The 20,193-nt window shown below is 46.1% G+C and overlaps 1 protein-coding gene across 2 annotated transcripts; it reads right to left on the bottom strand.

Annotated features, from left to right (window-relative positions):
- Positions 1 to 3,502: 3,502 nt before the first annotated feature.
- On the bottom strand, positions 3,503 to 19,628 carry PLAC9 (placenta associated 9). Of its 2 annotated transcripts, none has more exons than XM_060111449.1 (4): positions 19,518 to 19,628; positions 8,533 to 8,630; positions 7,240 to 7,381; positions 3,503 to 6,761 (listed from the first exon to the last, which is right to left on the bottom strand). In XM_060111449.1, the coding sequence occupies exons 1-4, from the start codon at positions 19,579 to 19,581 to the stop codon at positions 6,751 to 6,753; spliced, it is 315 nt and encodes a 104-aa protein (XP_059967432.1). In that variant the 5' UTR covers positions 19,582 to 19,628; the 3' UTR covers positions 3,503 to 6,750. The 2 variants fall into 2 exon arrangements, with proteins under 2 accessions (XP_059967432.1, XP_059967426.1); XM_060111443.1 differs by having other exon boundaries at positions 7,253 to 7,381.
- Between the last annotated feature and the right edge of the window lie 565 nt (positions 19,629 to 20,193).

The following is a 20,193-nucleotide window of genomic DNA, read 5'->3' as shown; positions in this document are numbered from 1 at the left end:
ATTGTAGTCAGCAAAAATGGTAGAGTAGGGAACTCCAAAAGCCTGTTCCTCCGTGAAAGTGACAAATAAGATGGCAAAAACTGTCAGAATCAACTTTATGAGAGCTCTGAAAATGAATTGAAAGTTTGCAACCAAACAAAAGCTTAAAAAAAAAAAAAGCTGAGTCTTGGTAAGAGGATCTTCCTTCATTTTCACTTACTCCAGCCTTATCCTCCTCACCCCAGCTTGGCATCAGCCTCAAAAACAATATCCACAGTCTGTTATAGGTTCCTAGCAATGAATGGAGCAGAATGGACCTTGTTCTCAAGAATTATGGTTGGTTGTTTTGATCTTTCTTATTGTTCCCTGAAAGACTGGCTCAAATGACTTGCTTTTATTTTACCTAATTTGGAACTCTCCCAAGGAGGAGGGTGGTAACCCTCAGGGACATTTGAAGGCAGATTCATTAGCACTGATGCCTGGAGAGAGGGATAACAGTTGGGGCAAACAGGAGACAAATTGAAAAGTTTGGGGAGCAAAGGCCGATGATGTGATGCTTTGGGGAATAATGGTTTTAGAGTGCTCCCATTAATTCCTGGGAATCTAGAAGCCCACACACATGCCCAGGGCTGGGCACTTACTTAGAAAAGACTTGAGAGGACCATAAGCTCTCACCTCTGGCTGACCTTCAGTCTCTACACATGCAGGAAGTGAAGCAGGCAGAGTCATAGACTGCCTGGCAGAGTATCAAAAGATTTGCCCCAACACATACACAACACATTTGTAAAGACTGGGAAATTTGGGGTTTTGTGGTTGTTCCAGGAGTTTAAGGAGTTGTGTTGAATCACTGGTGACCACTGACTTAACTGAACAGAGACTTCAATGACCACACCAAATACACACTTTAAAAAACTAGTTCAGAAAGTCACCAAACAAACTACAACAAATTCAACAAGCAGCAATAACAAACTCTGGGGAGGGGGAAGAATCTGATTTCCAGAGTTTTCACATAATGTTCAAAATGCCCAGTTTTCAACAAAAATTATTGAGGCATGCCAAGAAACAAGAAAGTATGACCCATACTCAGGAAAACAAGGAATCTGTTCATAGAAGTTGAGGAAAACCGAGATACTGCACTTACCAAGAAAAGACTTTAAATCAACTGCCTTTAAAAAGCTCAGAGAGGGCTTCCCTGGTGGTGCTGTGGTTGGGAGTCCGCCTGCCGATGCAGGGGACACGGGTTTGTGCCCCGGTCTGGGAGGATCCCGCGTGCCGTGGAGCGGCTGGACCCGTGAGCCATGGCCGCTGGGCCTGCACGTCCGGAGCCTGTGCTCTGCAGCGGGAGAGGCTACGGCAGTGAGAGGCCCGCGTACCACAAAAAAAAAAAAAGCTCAGAGAGCTAAAGGAAACCACGTGTAAATAACCAAAGGAAACTAAGAGAATGATGTCTCACCAAATAGAGAATGTCAATAAAAGGAAGTTATACAAAGGAACCAAATAGAAATTCTGGAGTTGAAAAGTACAATTATAAAATTTTAAATATCACTTAGAGGGGCTCAAGAGATTTGAGAAGGTAGAAGAAAGTTGGCGAACTTGAAGATAGGTCAATTGAGATTTCCCAATCTGAGGAATAAAAAGAAAAAAGCATGAAGAAAAATTAACAGAGCCTAAGACCTGTGGGACATCATGAAGTATACCAATGTACACATAATGGAGGTCATAGAAGAGAAGAGAGAAAGCAGAAATACTTGAAGAAATAGTGGCTGTTTAGAAATTTAGAATTTAGAAAGCTTAGAAATTTGATGAAAGACATTAATCCACACATCTCAGGAGCTCAGTGAACCATAAGTAATATTTTTAAGAAGATCCACTTTGAGACACATCATAACCAAACTTGAAAAACAAGGAATCCTGAAGTCAGCAATAGAGAACTGACTTGTCACATACAAGGGATCTTCAATAAGATTAACATCTGATTTCTTGTCAGAAACCATAAAGGCTAGAAGGCAGTGGGATGACATATTCAGTGTGCTGCAAAAAGAAATGTTAACAGGAATCCTATATGGCAAAATAGTCCTCAAAAATGAAGAAGTTAACACATTCCTGGGTGAACAAAAATTGAGACAGGTTCTTGCTAGTAGACCTTTCATGTGAGAAATGCTAAAGAAAGTCCTTCAAACTGAAATGAAAGGATACTGGACAGTAATTCAAATCTACCTGAAGAGATGCAACATTGGTAAAGATAAACATAGGTAAGTATAAACATCAGTATTAATATATATATTTTTTGTTTTTAGCACTTCTTTTTTTCCTATATGATTTAAAAGATAATTGCACCAAACAAGGATTATAACACTGTGTTGATGGGCACAGAATGTATAAGGACGTGATTTGTAACAATAACAACATTAAAGGCAGGTGATGGAGCTATATAGGACATATATAGAGAGACAAAGCTTTTGTATACTATTGAAACTTGGTATTAATTCAAACTAGACTTATAAATTAAGATGTTAATGTAATCCCAGAAAATAACAAAAATAGTAAAAGGAGAAGGAATCAAGTGGTATACTTGAAACCATCTAACATAAAATGTGGCAATAATGGAGGAATTAAGGAGCCAAAAAATTAGGATATAGAAAACAAATAACAAAATGGTACAAGTCTTTATTTATTAGTAATTACTTTAAATACAAATGGAGTAAATGCTCCAATTAAGAGGCAGAGATTGGCAAAGGACATTATATCCTAATAAAATGGTTAACCCATCAAGATATAACAATTATAAACATATATGCGTCTAACAATAGATCCCCAGAAAGTTTGAAACAGACTGACAATTGAAGGGAGAACTAGTCCAACAATAATAGTTGGAGACTTCAACACTTCACTTTCCCTATTGGATAGAATAATTAGACAAAAGATAAACAAGGAAACAGAAAACTTGAACAGCATTGTAAATCAACTAGACCTAACAGACATATATAGAACTGTCCACCCAACAAGAGAATATGCATTCTTCTTTAAGTGCACGTGGAAAATTCTCCAGATAGACCACAAAAGAATCTAAATAAATTTTAGAAGATTCAAACCATACAGAGTATCTTCTATGACCACAATGGAATGAAATTTAAAATAAATAGGAGGAAATCTGGAAATTTTACAAGTAGGTGAAAACTAAACATGCTTAAAAAGAACAATGAGTTAAAGAAATGAGAAATTAAGAAATACTTTGAGATTAATTAAAATGAAAGCCCAAAACTTATGGGATGCAGTGAAAGCAGTGCGCAGAGGGAAATCTATAGCTGTAAATGCCTACATTAAAAAAGAAAAATTCTCAAATCAGTAGCCTAACCTCCCACTTTAAGGAATTAGAAAAAGAAGAGCAAACTAAACCCAAAGCAACCAGAAAGAAGGAAATAATAAAGATCAGAGTGCAGATAAGAAAAATAGAGACTAGAAAAACAATAGAATCAATGAAACAAAAGTTTCAAAAAGATCAACAAAACTAACAAACCTTTAGACAGAGAAAGAAGGAGAGAGGAGACTCAATTACTAAAATCAGAAATGAAAGTGAGGACATTACTAACAGCTTCATAGAAGTAAAATAAAGGATTATAAGAAAATACTGTTAACAACTGTATGCCAACATATTAGATAACCTAGATGAAATGGGGAAATTCCTAGAAACACACAAAGTCTGAAATTTGACTCAAGAAGAAATAGAAAGTCTGAATAGACCTATAAGAAGAGATCAGTAATCAAAAACTCCCAACGAGGAAAAATCCAGAACCAGGAGCCTTCACTGGTGAATTCTATCAAACATTTAAAGAAAAAGTAACACCAATCCTTCTCAAACTCTTTCCCCCCAAATAGAGGGGGAAACACTTCCTAACTCATTCTGTGAGACCAGTATTACCCTGATACCAAAGCCACAAGAAATGTGCAAAAAACCTCAGTGAAATACTATCAGACTGAATCTAGCAGTATATTATAAGGATTAGCCAGCATGACCAAGTGGGATTTATCAAAGGAATACAAGGAGCATTCAATATGTAAAAAATAAATCAATGTAATACATATTGACAGAATGAAGGGGAATTAAAAACTACATGATTATCTCAACTGATGCAGAAAAAGCATTTGAGAAAACCCAAAATCTTTTCACATATAATAATAATAAACCTAAGAAACTAAAAACAGAAGGAAAATCTATCAACCTGAAATAAAGGGCATCTACGAAAAGCATACCCAATGGTGAAAAAATAAAAGCTTTTCCTTGAGATCAAGAACAAGACAAAGATGTCTGCTATTGCCACTACTACTCAACATTGTATTGAAAGTTATAGCCAGGGTAATTAGGCAAGAAGAAGAAAAGCCATCCAAATTGGAAAGTAAGAAGTAAAACTCTATTCACAGATTATAAATGTTATATATAGAAAATCCTAAAATATCCACACAAAACCCATTAGAGCTAGTAAATGAATTCAGCAAAGTTGCAGGATAGGATATGTGATCAATCAAAAAAGTCATTTATATATCCATGCACTAGCAATGAACAATCTGAAAGTAAAATTAAGAAAACAATTCCATTTACGATCATTGCAAAAGGAATAAAATACTTAAGGATAAATTTAACCAAGGTGGTGTAAGACTTACACACTGAAAAATACGAAAAATACAAAACATCCTGTGCTCATGGATCGGAAGACTTAGTTGTGGAGATGGCAATACTCTAAAAATTGATCTACAGATTCAATCTAATCCATATCAAAATTCCAACTGCCTTTTGCTGAAGTGGACAGGCTGATCCTAAAATTCATATGGAATTGCAAGGAACTGTTCCTCAAATAGCCAAAACAGTCTTGGAAAAGAACAAAAAAGTCAGGGAACTCATACTTCTTAATTTTAAAACTTACCACAAAGCTATAGTCATTCAAACAGTGTGATACCGGCATAAAGACAGACATACAGAACCATGGGATAGAATTGAGAAGTAAACCTAAACGTTATGCTCAAATGATTTTTGACAGGGTGCCAGGACCGTTCAGTGGGGAAAGAATATTCTCTTCAACTAAGTGCAAGTAATGAAGCTGAATCCCCACCTCACACCACATACAAACATTAACCTAAAATAGATTAAAAAAACTAAAGATAAGAGCTAAAGCTATAAAAATCTTAGAAGACAGGATTAACTGATTCATAACCTTGGATGTGGCAGTGGATTCTTAGATATGACACCAAAACAACAAGGAACAAAAACAATAAAAATAGATAAATTGGATTTCATCAAAACTGTTGTTTCAGAGGACACTATGAAGAAAATAAAAAGACAACCCAGAATATGAGAGAAAGCATTTGTAAATCATATATCTGATAAAAAACCTAGTATCCACAATACATAAAGAACTCTTACAACTCAACAGCAAAAAGACAACCTAGTTTTTAAAATGGGAAGAGGATTTGAATAGACCTTCCTCCAAAAAAGACATACAAGTGGCCGACAAACACATGAAAAGATGCTCAGCATCACGAGTCATTAGGTAAATGCAACTTAAAACCACAAGATAACCACTTCACACCTAGTGTGATGCCTATAATAAGATGTGAGGGGAGGATAAGGAAAGATTGAAAACCTTATATATACATTGCTGGTAGGAATGTAAACTGGTACAGTTGCTATGCAAAAACAGTTTGGTGGTTCTTCAAAAACTTAACATAGAGTTACTATTTGACTCAGCAATTTCATTCTTAATTACAGACCCAAGAGAAATGAAAACATATATCCACACAAACTTATACGTGAATGTTCATAGCATTATTCATAATAGCCAAAATGTTCAAACAACCCAAATATCCACTGATTTGATGAATGAATGAATAAAATGTGATATATCCATAAAATGGAATATTATTATTCAGCCATAAACAGGAACAAAGTACTGATACATGCTACAACATGGACAAACCTTGAAAACATTATGCTAAGCGAAAAAAAGTTAAACACAAAAAGCTTTGTGTCTGACTTTTGTATGATTCCATTTATATGAAATGTCCAGCATAGGCAAGTCCACAGAGACAGAAATATTAGTGGTTTCCAAGGGAGGATGGGAGGGGGAATGGGAAGCGACTGCTTAGTGGTACAGGGTTTCTTTTGGGGGTGATGAAAATTTCTGGAATTAGAAGGTGGTGATGAGAATTAGAAGGTGGTGATGACTACACATTATGAACCCAGTGAATTTGTACTGTTTTAAATGGTTAAAATTTTGAATTTTATCTCAACAGAAACATTTTTTAAAACTTTAATGTGCACACAGATTCCCTGGGGATCTCATTAAAATGTAGATTATGATTCAGGAGGTCTGGGCAGGGCCCCGAATTCTGCATTTTCGATAAGCTTCCAGGTGACACCTCTGTTCACCTACGGCCACATTTTGAGTAACAAGTTTACTCAAAGGGCCCTTCCACTGTGTCACCTTACGATTCTGCGCCTCAGGTGCCTCACCTCTTGAACTAACTCCTGCCACCCCTATAAATAAGGAGGGCGGAAGTACAGGTCTGAGCCTGCAGGGGGTGTGAGCCTCAGCGCATGGGAGCAGATGGAGAAGGGGCTGTGGCTGCAGGGGTCACTGTCAGCAGACACAGAGGGGACCAAAGGAGTAGCTTTCATTTTGCACAAAGCTGAGGAAGGCAGGCCAGAACGCACGGCTCTGTTCTCAGAGGAGAGCTGTTGTATCACTGCCAGCTGTTGGGTGGCTCCTGCTCTGGTGCTCAAAGGCGATCTGAAAGAAAGGGGGCGGCCTCGGAGTGAGCAAACAGGGTGCTGAAGGCTGCCTGCCCTCCCCTCCCAGTCCCCTGGGGACTCCTGTGCCAGGACGCAGGGCTCGAGGGAGCAGGTGGCAGTCCCTCCGCTGCCAGTCAGAGGGATGCCAGGCTTCCCTGATAGGGTTTGGTGGCGGCAGAGGAGTAGAAGGGAGATGGTAGGAGCTGTGACGTGTGTAAATGGCCAGGGAAGGAGGCAGCCGCTCTGAGTCAGGGTGGTGCTGAGAGTGGAACTCTAGTAGGTGCCCTTACCCGATGCTGGGCTGCAGCAACCCCGGGCGTGGGGGCAGAGAACACTTGGGGTGAGCCCGGGGCATGCCTCCCACTTCTGTCCCAAGGAGGAGCTGGAGCCTCCCTGGCTTGTCCAGGCTACACCATGGGGGTGGAGCAGCCGTCCCCACCCTGCTGCCCAGCCCTGGAGGCTGTCATCTCTGCTACCTGAGCTGCTCACCGTCTCCTCTGCGAGGAGGTCGGGGATCCGGCTGAAGGGACCCGGGGGCAGATTCCAGGCCAGCTCCTCCAGCTGAGCCAGCAAGCCTTTCACTTCTGCCTCCAGGTGCTCCACCGTCTTCTCCACCGTCTAGAGCAAGGAGAGGAGTTGGGGGAGGAGGGGGAGGAGGAGAGGACAAGAGTGGTGACAAGTCCCACTTAATCAGCCACATCCTAAGGAGCACCTGGAAATCCAGTAGGGTGCAGCGGGGAGAGAACTGGGTGCCAGGAGACCTGGGTCCTCTTGGTTCAGGCTCTGCCCTTGCCTGCCTCTCAGTTCCCCAGATAACAAAATCCTAGGAGCTCACTCTCTACGGCTGCTCCTGGCTCTGGCACTCAGGAGTTCTACCCAGTCATTGGTTTGGGGCTTGGAGGGACTCTGGGATTCCTTTTTCCCTTTCAGGATGTTACCACTGGGAGCTCACATTCCTTTTGTTGCCCCGCCCCCTGGTGGCAATTCTGCCAAATGACAGTATTGGGATTTTGAAATTTTCTTTATTCAGGGTTCTTTTTTCACAAATGAACCCCATTAGCAGTCTGGTGAAACCTACAGACCACCATCAGAAAAATGCTTTCATTGAAAAAAAATAAAACATACAGGATTTCCAAGGGTATAAACTGCATTAAAATATTATTAAAGTATTAAAAATTAAATTTTGATATAAACATTTACGTATTTATTAACTTATTTAAGTAACACCAGGTCTAACAACTACTGAAATTTTGACATACTGATTAGAGTAAACAATATATTGAGATATTCACAATGACTATAATGGGATGAAGTTATCTGTGATTTCTATTGCTGACAAAGTCACAGTACTGTTAATACTCCTGCAGTTTGTTGTCTGTATGTATAGAGAATGAGAATGCTAAATCTCAGCTAAAGGTTTGTGAAAATGAAGTGCAATTTTTTTTCCCCCCACACAAGTTTATGGACCCCAGGTTACAAACCGTGGCTGTGTAACAAAACACTGCAACTGAATTTCCACCTTCTCATCCGGTGATTATGGGGAGATCTCTGGCTGGTGGGAAGCAAGGTCCCGGGGAGGCAGGGTCTGTTGGGAGCTGGACAGCCTAACAGCCCAGGTAGGGCAGGGAGATGTTTAACATAGTGGCCAGGGAACAGGATTGGCCAAGATTTCCCCAATTTTCCAAAGCAAGATTGGCCTGAACCCTCCAAAGCCACCAGCCTGGCAGGTGGTCCTGAAGCTGCATGCCCTCTCAGGTCACCCTCATTACCTCCTCTATGACGTCTAATCGGCCATGGACAGCCATGTGTCTGTCACACCCTGCAGTCCGAGCTGGGTCTCCTCGGGAGGGGATGAAGGGTTCAGCAGCTGTAGGAAAACAAGTCTTGTCACTGTGGGGCCCTTGGTTTCTCTGTACATTACAGACTCCTGCAAACATGGGGCTCAAGGGAGGTGGGTCCTAAAAACAGTCCAAAGAGAAGCAGAGGAAGGCTCAGTGTGGATCAGGGTGTGAGTGTAGGGTTGCCCCACTCACTCACTTGGTCATGGTCTCCTACAGACCCAAGTCGGCTTCCTCAAGGAGGTGCTGCCTGAACTGGGTAAGAAAAGGAAGGGAGGAAAGGTTTCAGCCAGAAGGAACCGCATGTGCAAAGATAGGAATGAAATAGCATGGCTCAGTGCACAAAGCCTCAGGAAGCCTGAAGTGGCTGGAAAGCACAGGGTGGGTGGGAGATGAGACTGGAGAGGTGGATCGTGGAAACAAGGCCGGGCCCTAATAAACCAATCACAATGCTTGTTTTGGGGTTTATTTTAACAGGAGAGTCATGCAGTCATATGTGAATTTTTTAAAATACAGAGAATGGATTGGAGAGATTCATCTTTGAAGGCAGGAAGTTACTGCAGTAATCAGTGTAAGAAGTGATGAAAGGAGGCAGTAACTGTAGGAAGAGAGGAAGAAAATGCATGGAGATATTGTAGCAATAGTAATAGTAATCGACATTGGTGACCAGTTAGTAACATCTGACACGAGTGAGTGCTAAACAAATGTGTTAACTCCGTCAACCTCTACAACCAATTATTACCCCCAATTTACACATAAGGAAATTGACACACAGAAAGGTGAAACAATATGTCTAACGTCACACAGCTAGTAAGCGGAAGATCTGAGGTTCAATTTGTTCCACATCATTTTCCTCCCCAACGTGGGCTCCTCCTTGGTTCCTTACACCACCAACCTTCACACCAGAAGTCTTAGAGCCCGGGTTTTGAGCTCAAGTTGCAGTATTGGTGGCTCTGAGATAACCTGCAGGGCGTCTGAGTCGGCTGAGTCCTTGGAGAACACGGACACACAGAAAGGAGGATGCTGCCCCAGAAACAAGGAGAAGCCAAGAGCTTTCAAAAGGATGAAGCAGTCAGCATGGCCTAAAGCAGCATGGAGGTCTAGCAAGATAAGGACTCGGAGCAACAGAAAAGTCGATGCTGAATGCCATCCCAGCGCTTTTAGTGGAGAGGTGCCGACAGAGCAAAGTCTAGTCACAGTGGGATGAGAAGGGAAGGAAAATTCAGGAGGAGGAAACTAAGATCCTGGAAAACATTTCCATGAAGCTTGGCTGTGAAGGAAGGGAGATCAGATCACAAGGTGTAAATAAGTGTTTACTGTTGTTTCCAGGTTTTTAAGCATTGAAGAAACGCAACCATGCTTATAGCTTGAGGACAGGAAGAAGCCAGGAGAACTGAAAGAATGCATTTCCCGAAGAGATGTGAGGCCACGGAATCCAGAAATGGTGGTGGGGGTAGGGGTCACATGTGGAAGGAAGAGAGAGGAAACGCAGCAAAAATGCGTAAAAAAGTTCTACTTAAAAAAGGGCCAAGACGTTGGGTGAGTCCCACCTGATGGCCTCTATTCACTCGGTAAAGTAAGAGGGGAATCATCTGCTGAAAATTCAGGTAGGGTTAGGAAAGAGGAAAGCGAGTTGTGAAGTATTATCAGGAATTCTGTGAGTGGGTTGTTAGACACATCCACTAAAATGGGAGCCATGATGAAAGTATTTCTACCATGGAAACTGACAAATGCTTTTTTTGTTTGTTTTCCGAGAGCCAGTGTATCAGCACGCCCCTGGGTCAGAAGCTTGAATAAAGAGGGGGCTTCAAAAGGAGATGAGGAGAATGAGGAAGGCAGTTAGGAGGATGATGCAGAACAACCTGACATCACAAGGAAGCCCTCCTGTAGCAGCTCAGCAGGTGGGTGTCAGCAGCAAAGACAGATGGCTGACAAGCTGAAACCTGGGAGTCTGTGGCATGAGTGCGGTGAAGAACAAGAGTGCAAAGGAACTGAGGATTCGACCAGCAAGGGCTTAAGGGGACGAGCTCTGGCATCTAGCTTGAATAACGAAGAAGAAGGCAATAAGAGGGCCAATAATTGGGAGAAATGGAGGAGCTGAAGGCACTGGAGATCTCAGTGAGATGATGGGAGTAACGGAAGGAACAAGTGATAAGGGATATTGCAATTTTAGCTTTTAGAGGTAGAGCAGCTTCACAGTGACAATACCAAGGCTGTGGGCATCTGAAGCAGAGCAGGGGTAAGAGTTATTGGACTTGATCTTTGTAGATGCAAAACTCTTGTAAGACCTCGATGTTGGCTGGGTTGCCCGAGGCGACATATAAAGTTGCCCAGGAGGTTGGCAGGTCTTGAGGTAAGGATAGTGAGCCATTTTGCTGGTGATGAATGTATAACTCTGAAGGCTGAGTGACTCGTCTAAGATCACACAGTCAGCAAATGACTGGACCCCAGGCACCCTGGCCTTACCCTGGCCCCATCTCAGCCAGCTGGCCTTCTGGAGCTCTGCCAGAGTCCCCATGCCCTGAGAGTCCCTGGTCTCAACTCTCTGGACCTCAGCTCTTCCACTCAGGGGCGAGAACCAAGTGCAGGGACAAAACTTCCACTCTGAGCATCTTTTGTGGAGAAGAGTTTGGGTTTTTACATTCTCCCCTTCATTATGTCCATCCACTGAACTTAGAAAAACCTCTTCAAAAAACAATGGTGGACTTCCCTGGCGGCACAGTGGTTAAGAATCTGCTTGCCATTGGAGGGGACACGGGTTCGAGCCCTGGTCTGGGAAGATCCCACATGCCGCGGAGCAACTAAGCCCATGCACCACAACTACTGAGCCTACGCTCTAGAGCCCACAAGCCACAACTACTGAAGCCCCCATGCCTAGAACCCATGCTCCGCAACAAGAGAAGCCACCACAATGCGAAGCCCGCGCACCACAAGGAAGAGTGGCCCCTGCTCGCCGCAACTACAGAAAGCCCACACGCACCAATGAAGACCCAATGCAGCCAAAAATAAATGAATAAATAACTTAAAAAAAAAAAACCCAATGGTCTTGGGACTTCCCTGGTGGTCCAGTGGTAAAGAATCCACGTTCCAAGGCAGGGGACGCAGGTTCGATCCCTGGTCGGGGAACTAAGATCCCACGTGCCGTGGGGCAACTAACCTGCACGCCACAGCTACTGAGCTCGTGTGCCTCAACTAGAGAGCCTGCGAAACTACAGAGCCCACGCACCACAACTACAGAACCTGTGCACCGCAGCGAAGATCCTGCGTGCCGCAGCTAAGACCTGATGCAGCCAAAAGAAAAAAAGAAAGAAAATAAATAAATAAAAATAAGTATTTAAAAAAACAAAAGGACTTCCCTGGTGGTGCAGTGGTTGAGAGTCCGCCTGCCGATGCAGGGGACACGGGTTCGTGCCCCGGTCCGGGAGGATCCCACATGCCGCGGAGCGGCTGGGCCCGTGAGCCATGGCCGCTGAGCCTGCGCGTCGGAGCCTGTGCTCCACAATGGGAGAGGCCACAGCAGTGAGAGGCCTGCGTACCGCAAAAAACAACGACAACAACAACAATGGTGTTCTTGTTGACTTTAGGGAGGGAGGGGATGTTATAACTTTGGTTATTTTTTTTAAGGGAGACTTTTAGAGATCTATACTGAAAATATTTATAGGTAAAATGCTATGATGTCTTGGCTTTACTTCAAAATAATCCAGGCCTGGGAGTGGGAGGAGGCATGGGTGGGAGTATTGAGCAAACAAGATTGGCCGAGATTGGTAACTATTGAAATTGGGTGATGCGGACGTGGGGTTAATTCTGCTGTTCTCTCTACTTTTGTATATATGTCTTGAAATTTTCCATACTAAAAGCCAGTTCTCTGATAGGGTTGTTAGCAAAAAGCAGAAGCCATGGGCTTCGTGCATTGATACAAAATGTTCAGGATGGGTGTCGGGGGGTGGGGGTGGTCTGAGAGACCCCACCTGGAGGGCTGGGCTCCATTCTGGGCCATTCTTCGTGAGAAGGCTTTTGACAGGCAGAGGCAGGGCTAAAGGGAGCCACCGTGAAGGGACTCCAGATTTTGACTCCTTTGTGTCAGCTGAAAAAACTGGGGTGCTCAGCTAGAGAGAAAAGACTTCGAGGGGGCAGGCAGAGCTGTTTTCACCCAAATAGAGGGCTGTCAGGGGAGAGGGGGTCTGTCCCGGTCTAGGTCAGGGCCCACATCCACCCTCTGCAAGCTCCGCCCAGGGGCCTTAGGCCAAGACTTTCCCCTGAGTCCCACCTGACCCCTCCCAGACCCTAGAGTACTCTTCCCCCTCCTCCCAGCTTAGGCCAAGAGGAAGCAACATGACCCTGCCGGCCAACTGGGGCCCTGCCAGCTCTCGAAGTCAGGAACAACATGAATCTGCTCCCTCCCTCAGCCTAAAACATCCTGTTCTCTACGTGTCAGCGATGAGGTCTCACTTGGCTCCCAAACCCCTCCAGGGAAGAGGCTGGGCTGAGGTTGCTCTGCACATCACACGGCACTAATCCATCACATCTGGACACAACTGCGCCCTGGGCTGCACTGCACAACTGTCGGTGAGCTCATCCAGGCCTCCCGAGGAGCTCTGCTGAGAGAGAGCTGGGGCAGAGCCAGGCCACCCTGCGCTGCTGCTCCCTCCCCACGTGGGTGCTCATGGCATTGACCTCAGCGCATGATGGCAGAAAACGCACCTCCGTTCCCAGCCATGAATTGGTGCGGGCCCGTGGGAACTTTCTTTTCCCTGAGCCTCTGCTGCTTCCTCTCTAACAGGGGTTTGGGGGCGGGGGCGGAGGCACTGCCAGATGCAGCTCATCCAAGGTCTGCCTCTGTCTTTCAGGCCTCAAAAATTAGCTACAAAGACCGAACCAGGATGAGTCAAGGACAAGTTGCTTCTTGGCCCAGAAGCTCCAGCAAGGCGAGAACTGGGCAAGGACTCCCTTTGCTTCGTGCTTCCTCACCAGTAGAAAGGGGCTCACAATAACGCCAGTTTCACGGGGCTTTGGGGAGGTTCAGACCAGAGGCAGAGTGGGGGAAGCTGAAGGGTTATCACGACTGACCATGGGCGGCCAAGGCTGTGGTTCCCGGTGCTCCCTTCCCTCCTTCGATCCCACCCTCCCTGACCTGGCCAGTTGGGAAATGGACCTTCTTGGATGCAAGGTTGTTTTCTCTGGCCTGGCTTCCGCTCAGGGCCTATGTGCACCCTGGACGGCGGGCGTGGGTGGAACATGGTGAGAGCAGGCTGCCAGTGGAGACGGGAGGCCCAGTGCAGGCTCCAGGCTAACCTCTCCAGTTAAAGGGACATGGCCACTGGGCCTCCCCCCTCCCACCCCACCCCACTGGCAGGCATAGGAGACCTTTTGTTTCTGGATCTGAACACTAGGAAAGCGCACACAACTCAAAGGATTTCTGACCCTGAAAGGTGCTGCTTTGACCAGCCACACTTGGCACTTGGGGGTTAATTCTATTTGACCACAGTCAATATAATAGTATAATAAATTTGACCACATTTGCCGTATGCGGGCCTCTCACTGTTGTGGCCTCTCCCGTTGCGGAGCACAGGCTCCGGACGCGCAGACTCAGCGGCCATGGCTCACGGGCCCAGCCGCTCCACCGCACGTGGGATATTCCCGGACCGGGGCACGAACCCGTGTCCCCTGCATCGGCAGGCGGACTCTCAACCACTGCACCACCAGGGAAGCCCTAACTTTGACCACATTTGATATTTGTATTTAAATTTTTGCTTCATTCCAAACCATCAGAGGTTTTTGTTTTTTGTTTTTTTTTTTTTTTTAAATCGGAAGAACACTATTTTCAAACAACTATATGAAGAACTCTAGTCTATGGATGTGCTCTGGCTGAAACAGGAGAGGGACACTTGAGCCCGCTAAGAGGGAACTCAGATGCTAAGGAACATTTTTGTTTTGTTTTGGGAGTGATACGTTCTGTCTCCCTTGTTCTCTGGTCATTTTCCAGATGTGGATTTGAGCCTTGCTGATCACTCTGAGAGCTTACCAATGTCAGTCCAATAGAGTCGGCATCTGGTTAAGTGAGAATACAAGCTGAGCTGCTGCAACAAAGAGCCCCCCTCAGTCACACATGTATTTATTTCTTTCTCACATATCAGTTCAGAGGTGGACTGGCTAATGGTCAGGGCTGGCAGGCAGCTCCGCTCTCCAAGGCCATCCAGGAAACCAGATTCCTTCTACCTTGGAATATGGTGTTTTATAATCCACTGGGTTATAAAGTACTAGAACATTCCTAAACCCCCACCATGCTGAGGTCTAGGAAGCCATCCAGGATAAACCTCTCTCCACACACTGTGCACAGAACACAAGTTTGGGAGTCAGAGGCACGGTCCCACCTCCACTGAATTGTGTTCTTTGCTTCTAACTCAGCTTCGTCTGTGAGGGATCTGCCCTGCTCTGTCTACTTGGTGGGACTGCTGTGTTGATCCAAGGGGATCCTGCATTTGAAGTTGCCTTGGAATGGAACTGCCAGATGATGTGCAAATGCCATGTAGGTCATTCAGCAGGTGGACTGGAGACTAAGCAGGTCAGTGAAAGCCCCTGCAGCCCTGCCTCTCCACCTGGAGCCAGTGCTCTTTGCTAGATCACTCTGACCAGGTCTCCTCAAGATGGGGAGGCATCTGCTCTAGGACTATACCTGTGCAGGGGTCCAAGGCATGCTTGGGAGGGGCTTCTCCAACAAGCACACAGAGGGCTCAGGGCTGACCGGGCCCTCTGGGCTCTGTTACAAGCCAATCCCACTTGCTGGATCCTTAGTTTCTTCACCTTTAGAATGGGCACAACCATACTCTATATTTGAAGCTACTGTCAATTTGTGATCGGTTATTATGGGCCAAGCTTTTTGTTGAGTGCTTACATGCATTAACTCATTTAATTCTATCTGTGAGCTCATTACTCTTACCAGTTTTTTATAGATTAGAAAACCAAAGATCAAAGAGGTTGAGTAACATGCCCAAGACTACACTGCTAGTAGGTAGTGGGGACAGGATTTGAATCCTACCTGCAAGACACTGTCTATACTATGTTCTGGCAGTTCTGTGATGAGTTAAGGGCCTCCTATCTTGGGGGTCTCAGCTGCCTCCTTTGTAAAATGAGGGGCTGGACAGGAATGGGGCAAAGGGGACCTATACACGTGACATCTTTGTACCTGTCTTGAGGCCCAACAAGAGCCCAACTGTGTACGTTGGATCAAATTGTCTTTGAGAGGTTCACTCCCCACAACATCCTTTTTTTGTGTGTGTGTGGTATGCGGGCCTCTCACTGTTGTGGCCTCTCCCGTTGTGGAGCACAGGCTCCAGATGCGTAGGCTCAGTGGCCATGGCTCACGGGCACAGCCGCTCCACGGCATGTGGGATCTTCCCGGACTGGGGCACGAACCCGTGTCCCCTGCATCGGCAGGGGGACTCTCAACCACTGCGCCACCAAGGAAGCCCCTACATCCATTTTTGTAAGAAGAAATGCAGTGATCCTCACCATAGCCCTTCAGCGTCTTCCTCTTCCACCCAAAGCAAAAAGCAGAATCCCAATGGAAGACAGATGTCCACAGAGACCTGGAATGGTGGTGGACAGTGAGAGCTTCCCCCCGTGGGCCCCAAGGCATGGGTGAGAATGGCTAATAGGACTAGGCTCTAGGACTTGATATCCCTCTGATAGCAAAAGAGGAAAGGAACTTAACTGAAGCCTTAACTTAAAAAAAAAAAATTCTCTACAAGTAGCACAAAACAGTCTGCTTCACTCAACACATAAAGAACTTTTATAGATCGATATGAAAAAATCCCAGTACCACGATGGAAAAGTCTAAGACAATTCACAAGAATTAGCAGAAATGACCAATATGCCTTTGAAGAAAAATCCAACCTTGGTAGTAATCAAAGAAATGAAAATTAAATCAATAAACCATCTTAAAGTATTCTTGCAAAAAAAAAAAAAAAACCTAACTGGAATTAGCTGAAGCTTCTAGATCTAATTACCAGTTTATAGACAATAGAGGGGAGAGAACAATTTAAATGACACCTGGGGGATGCAATCAGCTAAAATTTAAATGGGGAAAACTTTATAAGACTAACAACCCAGTTTCTTCAAGAAATAAATTTTAAGAAAAAGGAGGGGAAAAAGAACTTACTAAAGAAATTTAAAACTTACTAAAAGAAACTTAACAGATATATCAACCAAAAGCAACGAGTGTACCTTATTTGGATCAAACAAACCAAATATAAAAACATCATACAATCAGGGACAGTTGAATGCTGACTAGATATTTGATGACATTACGGAATTATTGTCCATTTTTAGGGAGTGATAATGGTATTGTTATTAAAAGATTATTTATCTTTTAGAAATACATAAGGCAATACTTACAGATAAAAATATATAATGCCTGGAATTTCCTTTAAAATAATCTGAGGGAGGGGAGAGAAGGTGGGGATGACAGATGAATCCAGATCTGTCAGGAATCCATTCTTGTTGAAACAGAGTGATGGGCACATGGGGGTTCACTATACTATTCTATTCTTATTATTTTTCAAATTCTTTTCCCATTTAGGTTGTTACATAATATTGAGCAGCGTTCCCTGTGCTATACAACAGGTCCTTGTTGGGTATCCATTTTAAATACAGCAGTATGTACATGTCACTCCCAAACTCCCTAAGTATCCCTCCCCCACCTCCCAACCATAAGTTCATCATTCTCTAAGTCTGTGAGTCTGTTTCTGTTTTGTAAACAAGTTCATTTTTATCATTTTCTTTTAGATCCCGCATATAAGCAATATCATATTTGTCTTTCTCTGTCTGACTTACTTCACTCAGTATGACAATCTCTAGGTCTCTATTCTGTGTTTATATCCAACAGATTTGATAATCAACAGTTAAGAAAAACCATGGTATATTGTCTGAAGTCTGAAAGGTTATACACAAAAATGTGTGAACTCAGTGTGAAATTACATTAATATGTTTATACTCTCCTCTTTTTTTTTTCTTATCTGGAGCAATGAAGATGATCAGGAGGAAAACAATGTTTAAAAATGGCTTTAAGCTAAAATGTATATACCAGTCATAGCTAAAGGGGCCACAAAAAGTCTGCCACTGCGGGTGGCCAGCTCCTCCCTCTGGGGGAGCACAGACTCGGCTTTGTCCCCTCAGCTACTGGAGGTGGGGACTCCAGCAAGATGGAGCGGGGCGTGGAGGCAGGGAAAAAGGACAGCACCTGGGCGGGGCTCTGTGCTGCATGGTCCCAGACACTCCTCACGAAGCCTGTGAGGAAAGGGTTGTTGGTCCTTCTTAGCCAACCTCAGTGGAGAACTGGGCCTCAGAGAGCTCAGTGGAGCTGTCCGAGGGGATGAGAGAAGGAGCCAATGTGTGTTGACAGGTGTTCCATGCTGGGTACTTCCCTTTCATCCAGCTCTGCTGGTGGGTACCATTCTCCCCACGTTACAGAAGAGGAAATAGCTTCAGAGAGGTGAAGCTATTTGGGTGAGACATGACTCACCCAAGTTCACTCAGCCAGGGGCTGCCCAGGATCAAGACTGGCCTCAACCCTTTCCCTGGATGCTCACTCCCACAGTTCCCTGTGCCTGAAAGGGGCTGGGCCAGGGGTCAGGGGAGCTTCCATCTTAACCCAGGGCAGGATGACTCATAACCACCGGCTCCAGGTTGATGGGGGAGCAGCCTTAAGTGTGGACAAGGGCCTGGCTGAGGGGGCAGGGTCCCTGGATGCCTGGAGGGACTGAGCCTTCCCCTCGCCCACCCGTACAACTGGGATGGGCATCAGCTACCTCTGGTTGAGGCCAGCAAGAGACCTTGGGTAAATGAGAACGTGGCTTGTAAAGTGCTGTGTAAAGTGCTCTATAAAGTGCAGTTTTGGGGTGGTGGAAGGAACACCTGTGCACACAGTAAGTCTATCTGCAGCCACCTTATCCGAGCCTCACCTGTGAAGGAGCAGCACTAAGACTGCTGTCAGGGAAGGGTAGAAGGGACGGCACAGCAAGGAACCCAGCCAGTGGAGCACCCAGAGGGCCTCTCCTTCCCGCAGCCTCCTCCCACCCACCCAAGGCAGCTCGGGCCCTCAGGGAAGCTCTCCAAAAGGCTGACAACTGCCTCCTCCACAGACTGCAGAAGCCCCTCAGACTACCTGGCAGGTAAAGCCGCAGCCTCCAGGGGCCGCCTGCCTGGGCCCTGACCGGCTGTGCTGGGCCAGGCCTGGGTCCTCTGCTTGTTGGAGCTCCGCTTCCCAGGAAATGCCCCCAGGAAAACCAGGCCTGGGTGTCTCTGCAGGCCCTCTGGGCAGGGCTGGTCTGGAGGGTGGGGAGCCGGGGCTGCCCCACCCTGCAGACTTGACCATCCACCTGGTGATCCTGGTCTCCTCCTCTCTTTCCTGTCGACCTGGGGCAGTGGGTTTCTCCACTCCCTCTCTCCCTTTTTGTCTCTCTCAAATCGGCCTCTCTTCCTCAGTATCCTCTCACCCTTTCTCTCTCCCCCACCCCCTTTCTCTTGCCATTTTAGTTCCTCTGTTTCCTTCCTTCTTGTTCCGTTTGCCTCTCAAACTCCTCTTTCTCTCTATCCTCATTCATAATTCAGACCCATCTGTCTACCTCCAAAGTTTCTTTCTGTCCCAGCCTCTCCCTTGCTCTCTGTATTCTTCCCTCTCTCCTTTGTAATTCTCTCTGTTCCTCTGCCTTTATCTCTCTGCCTTTTTTGTCTCCATCTTTCTCTCCAATTTCTCTCATCATCTATTTATCTCTCTCCCTCCCTGCATCTCCCTCTTTCTCCATCCCTCTCCATCTGGCTTCGTTCCCATCTCCCTCCCTCTTCCCTCCCTCTCTCCTGCTCCTTCCTCTCGGTCCGCGGTCTCCCCGACCCTCGCCCCGCGCCCGGGCCCCACTCACCGGTGAAGGCACCCGAGGCGCGGAGCAGGGCAAGCCCGGCCAGCGCGCAGAGCAGGGGCCGCATGCTGCCGGCTGGCGGAGCGCAGCGCCGTGTCTGCCCGCTCCCGCCCTCCCCGCCCTCCCCGGGATCGCGCCGGCCCGCCCGGGAGGAAATGCTCGCAGTCCCCGCCAAGATTCCTGGGCGGCTCCGGGCTTTCTGGCTCGAGCGAGCCCGCCCCCTCCAGAGACCCCGCGGGCGGAGGGGCGACGCGCCAGGCTGGGCGCCTCCCCTGGAAGGGGCCGCGCTCTGAGCCCACGCGCCTCTCCCGGGCCCGAGCGCAGAAGAGTGGGCGATGCAGCCGGGGGTCCAGTGATCCGTTATGAGCCCATTTCACAGACGGGCGGACTGCAGTTTCGAGAGAAGTGCCACCCACACCTGTGGCACGGGATCTGAATTCCAGACTGCACGGAGTGTGGAAGCTTTTCTCTGCCCACCAGGAACAAGTAATCAACTCTCATGACATCGGACAGAGTGTTCAGCACATACTTAAGGTCGGTACTAGTTAGTGTTAGGTAAAGTTTGGAGGGGGGAGAAAACGAAATAATTCTTGTATTCACATGTCTGCACTTGAGGAGTACGTGGTCTAGTGACCACCCTAGTATTAATGAACAGTAACTAAGCTTTGTTTGATTTATT

Source organism: Mesoplodon densirostris, chromosome 1, assembly GCF_025265405.1.
Source record: "Mesoplodon densirostris isolate mMesDen1 chromosome 1, mMesDen1 primary haplotype, whole genome shotgun sequence".
Lineage (NCBI taxonomy): Eukaryota > Metazoa > Chordata > Mammalia > Artiodactyla > Ziphiidae > Mesoplodon > Mesoplodon densirostris.
Note: the sequence above shows the minus strand (reverse complement) of the source record. Positions and strands in the feature narration are given on the sequence as shown.

What these genes read in the sequence shown, in the direction of transcription:
- PLAC9 (XM_060111443.1), bottom strand. Translation starts at nt 19,581, where the DNA reads ATGCGGCCCCTGCTCTGCGCGCTGGCCGGGCTTGCCCTGCTCCGCGCC. An exon ending in GATTAGACGTCATAGAGGAG is followed by an intron (nt 7,382 to 8,532) that starts GTAATGAGGGTG and finishes TCCTTGCTCTAG; the next exon opens with ACGGTGGAGAAGACGGTGGA. An exon ending in ACCTCCTCGCAGAGGAGACG is followed by an intron (nt 6,762 to 7,252) that starts GTGAGCAGCTCA and finishes CCTTTCTTTCAG; the next exon opens with ATCGCCTTTGAGCACCAGAG.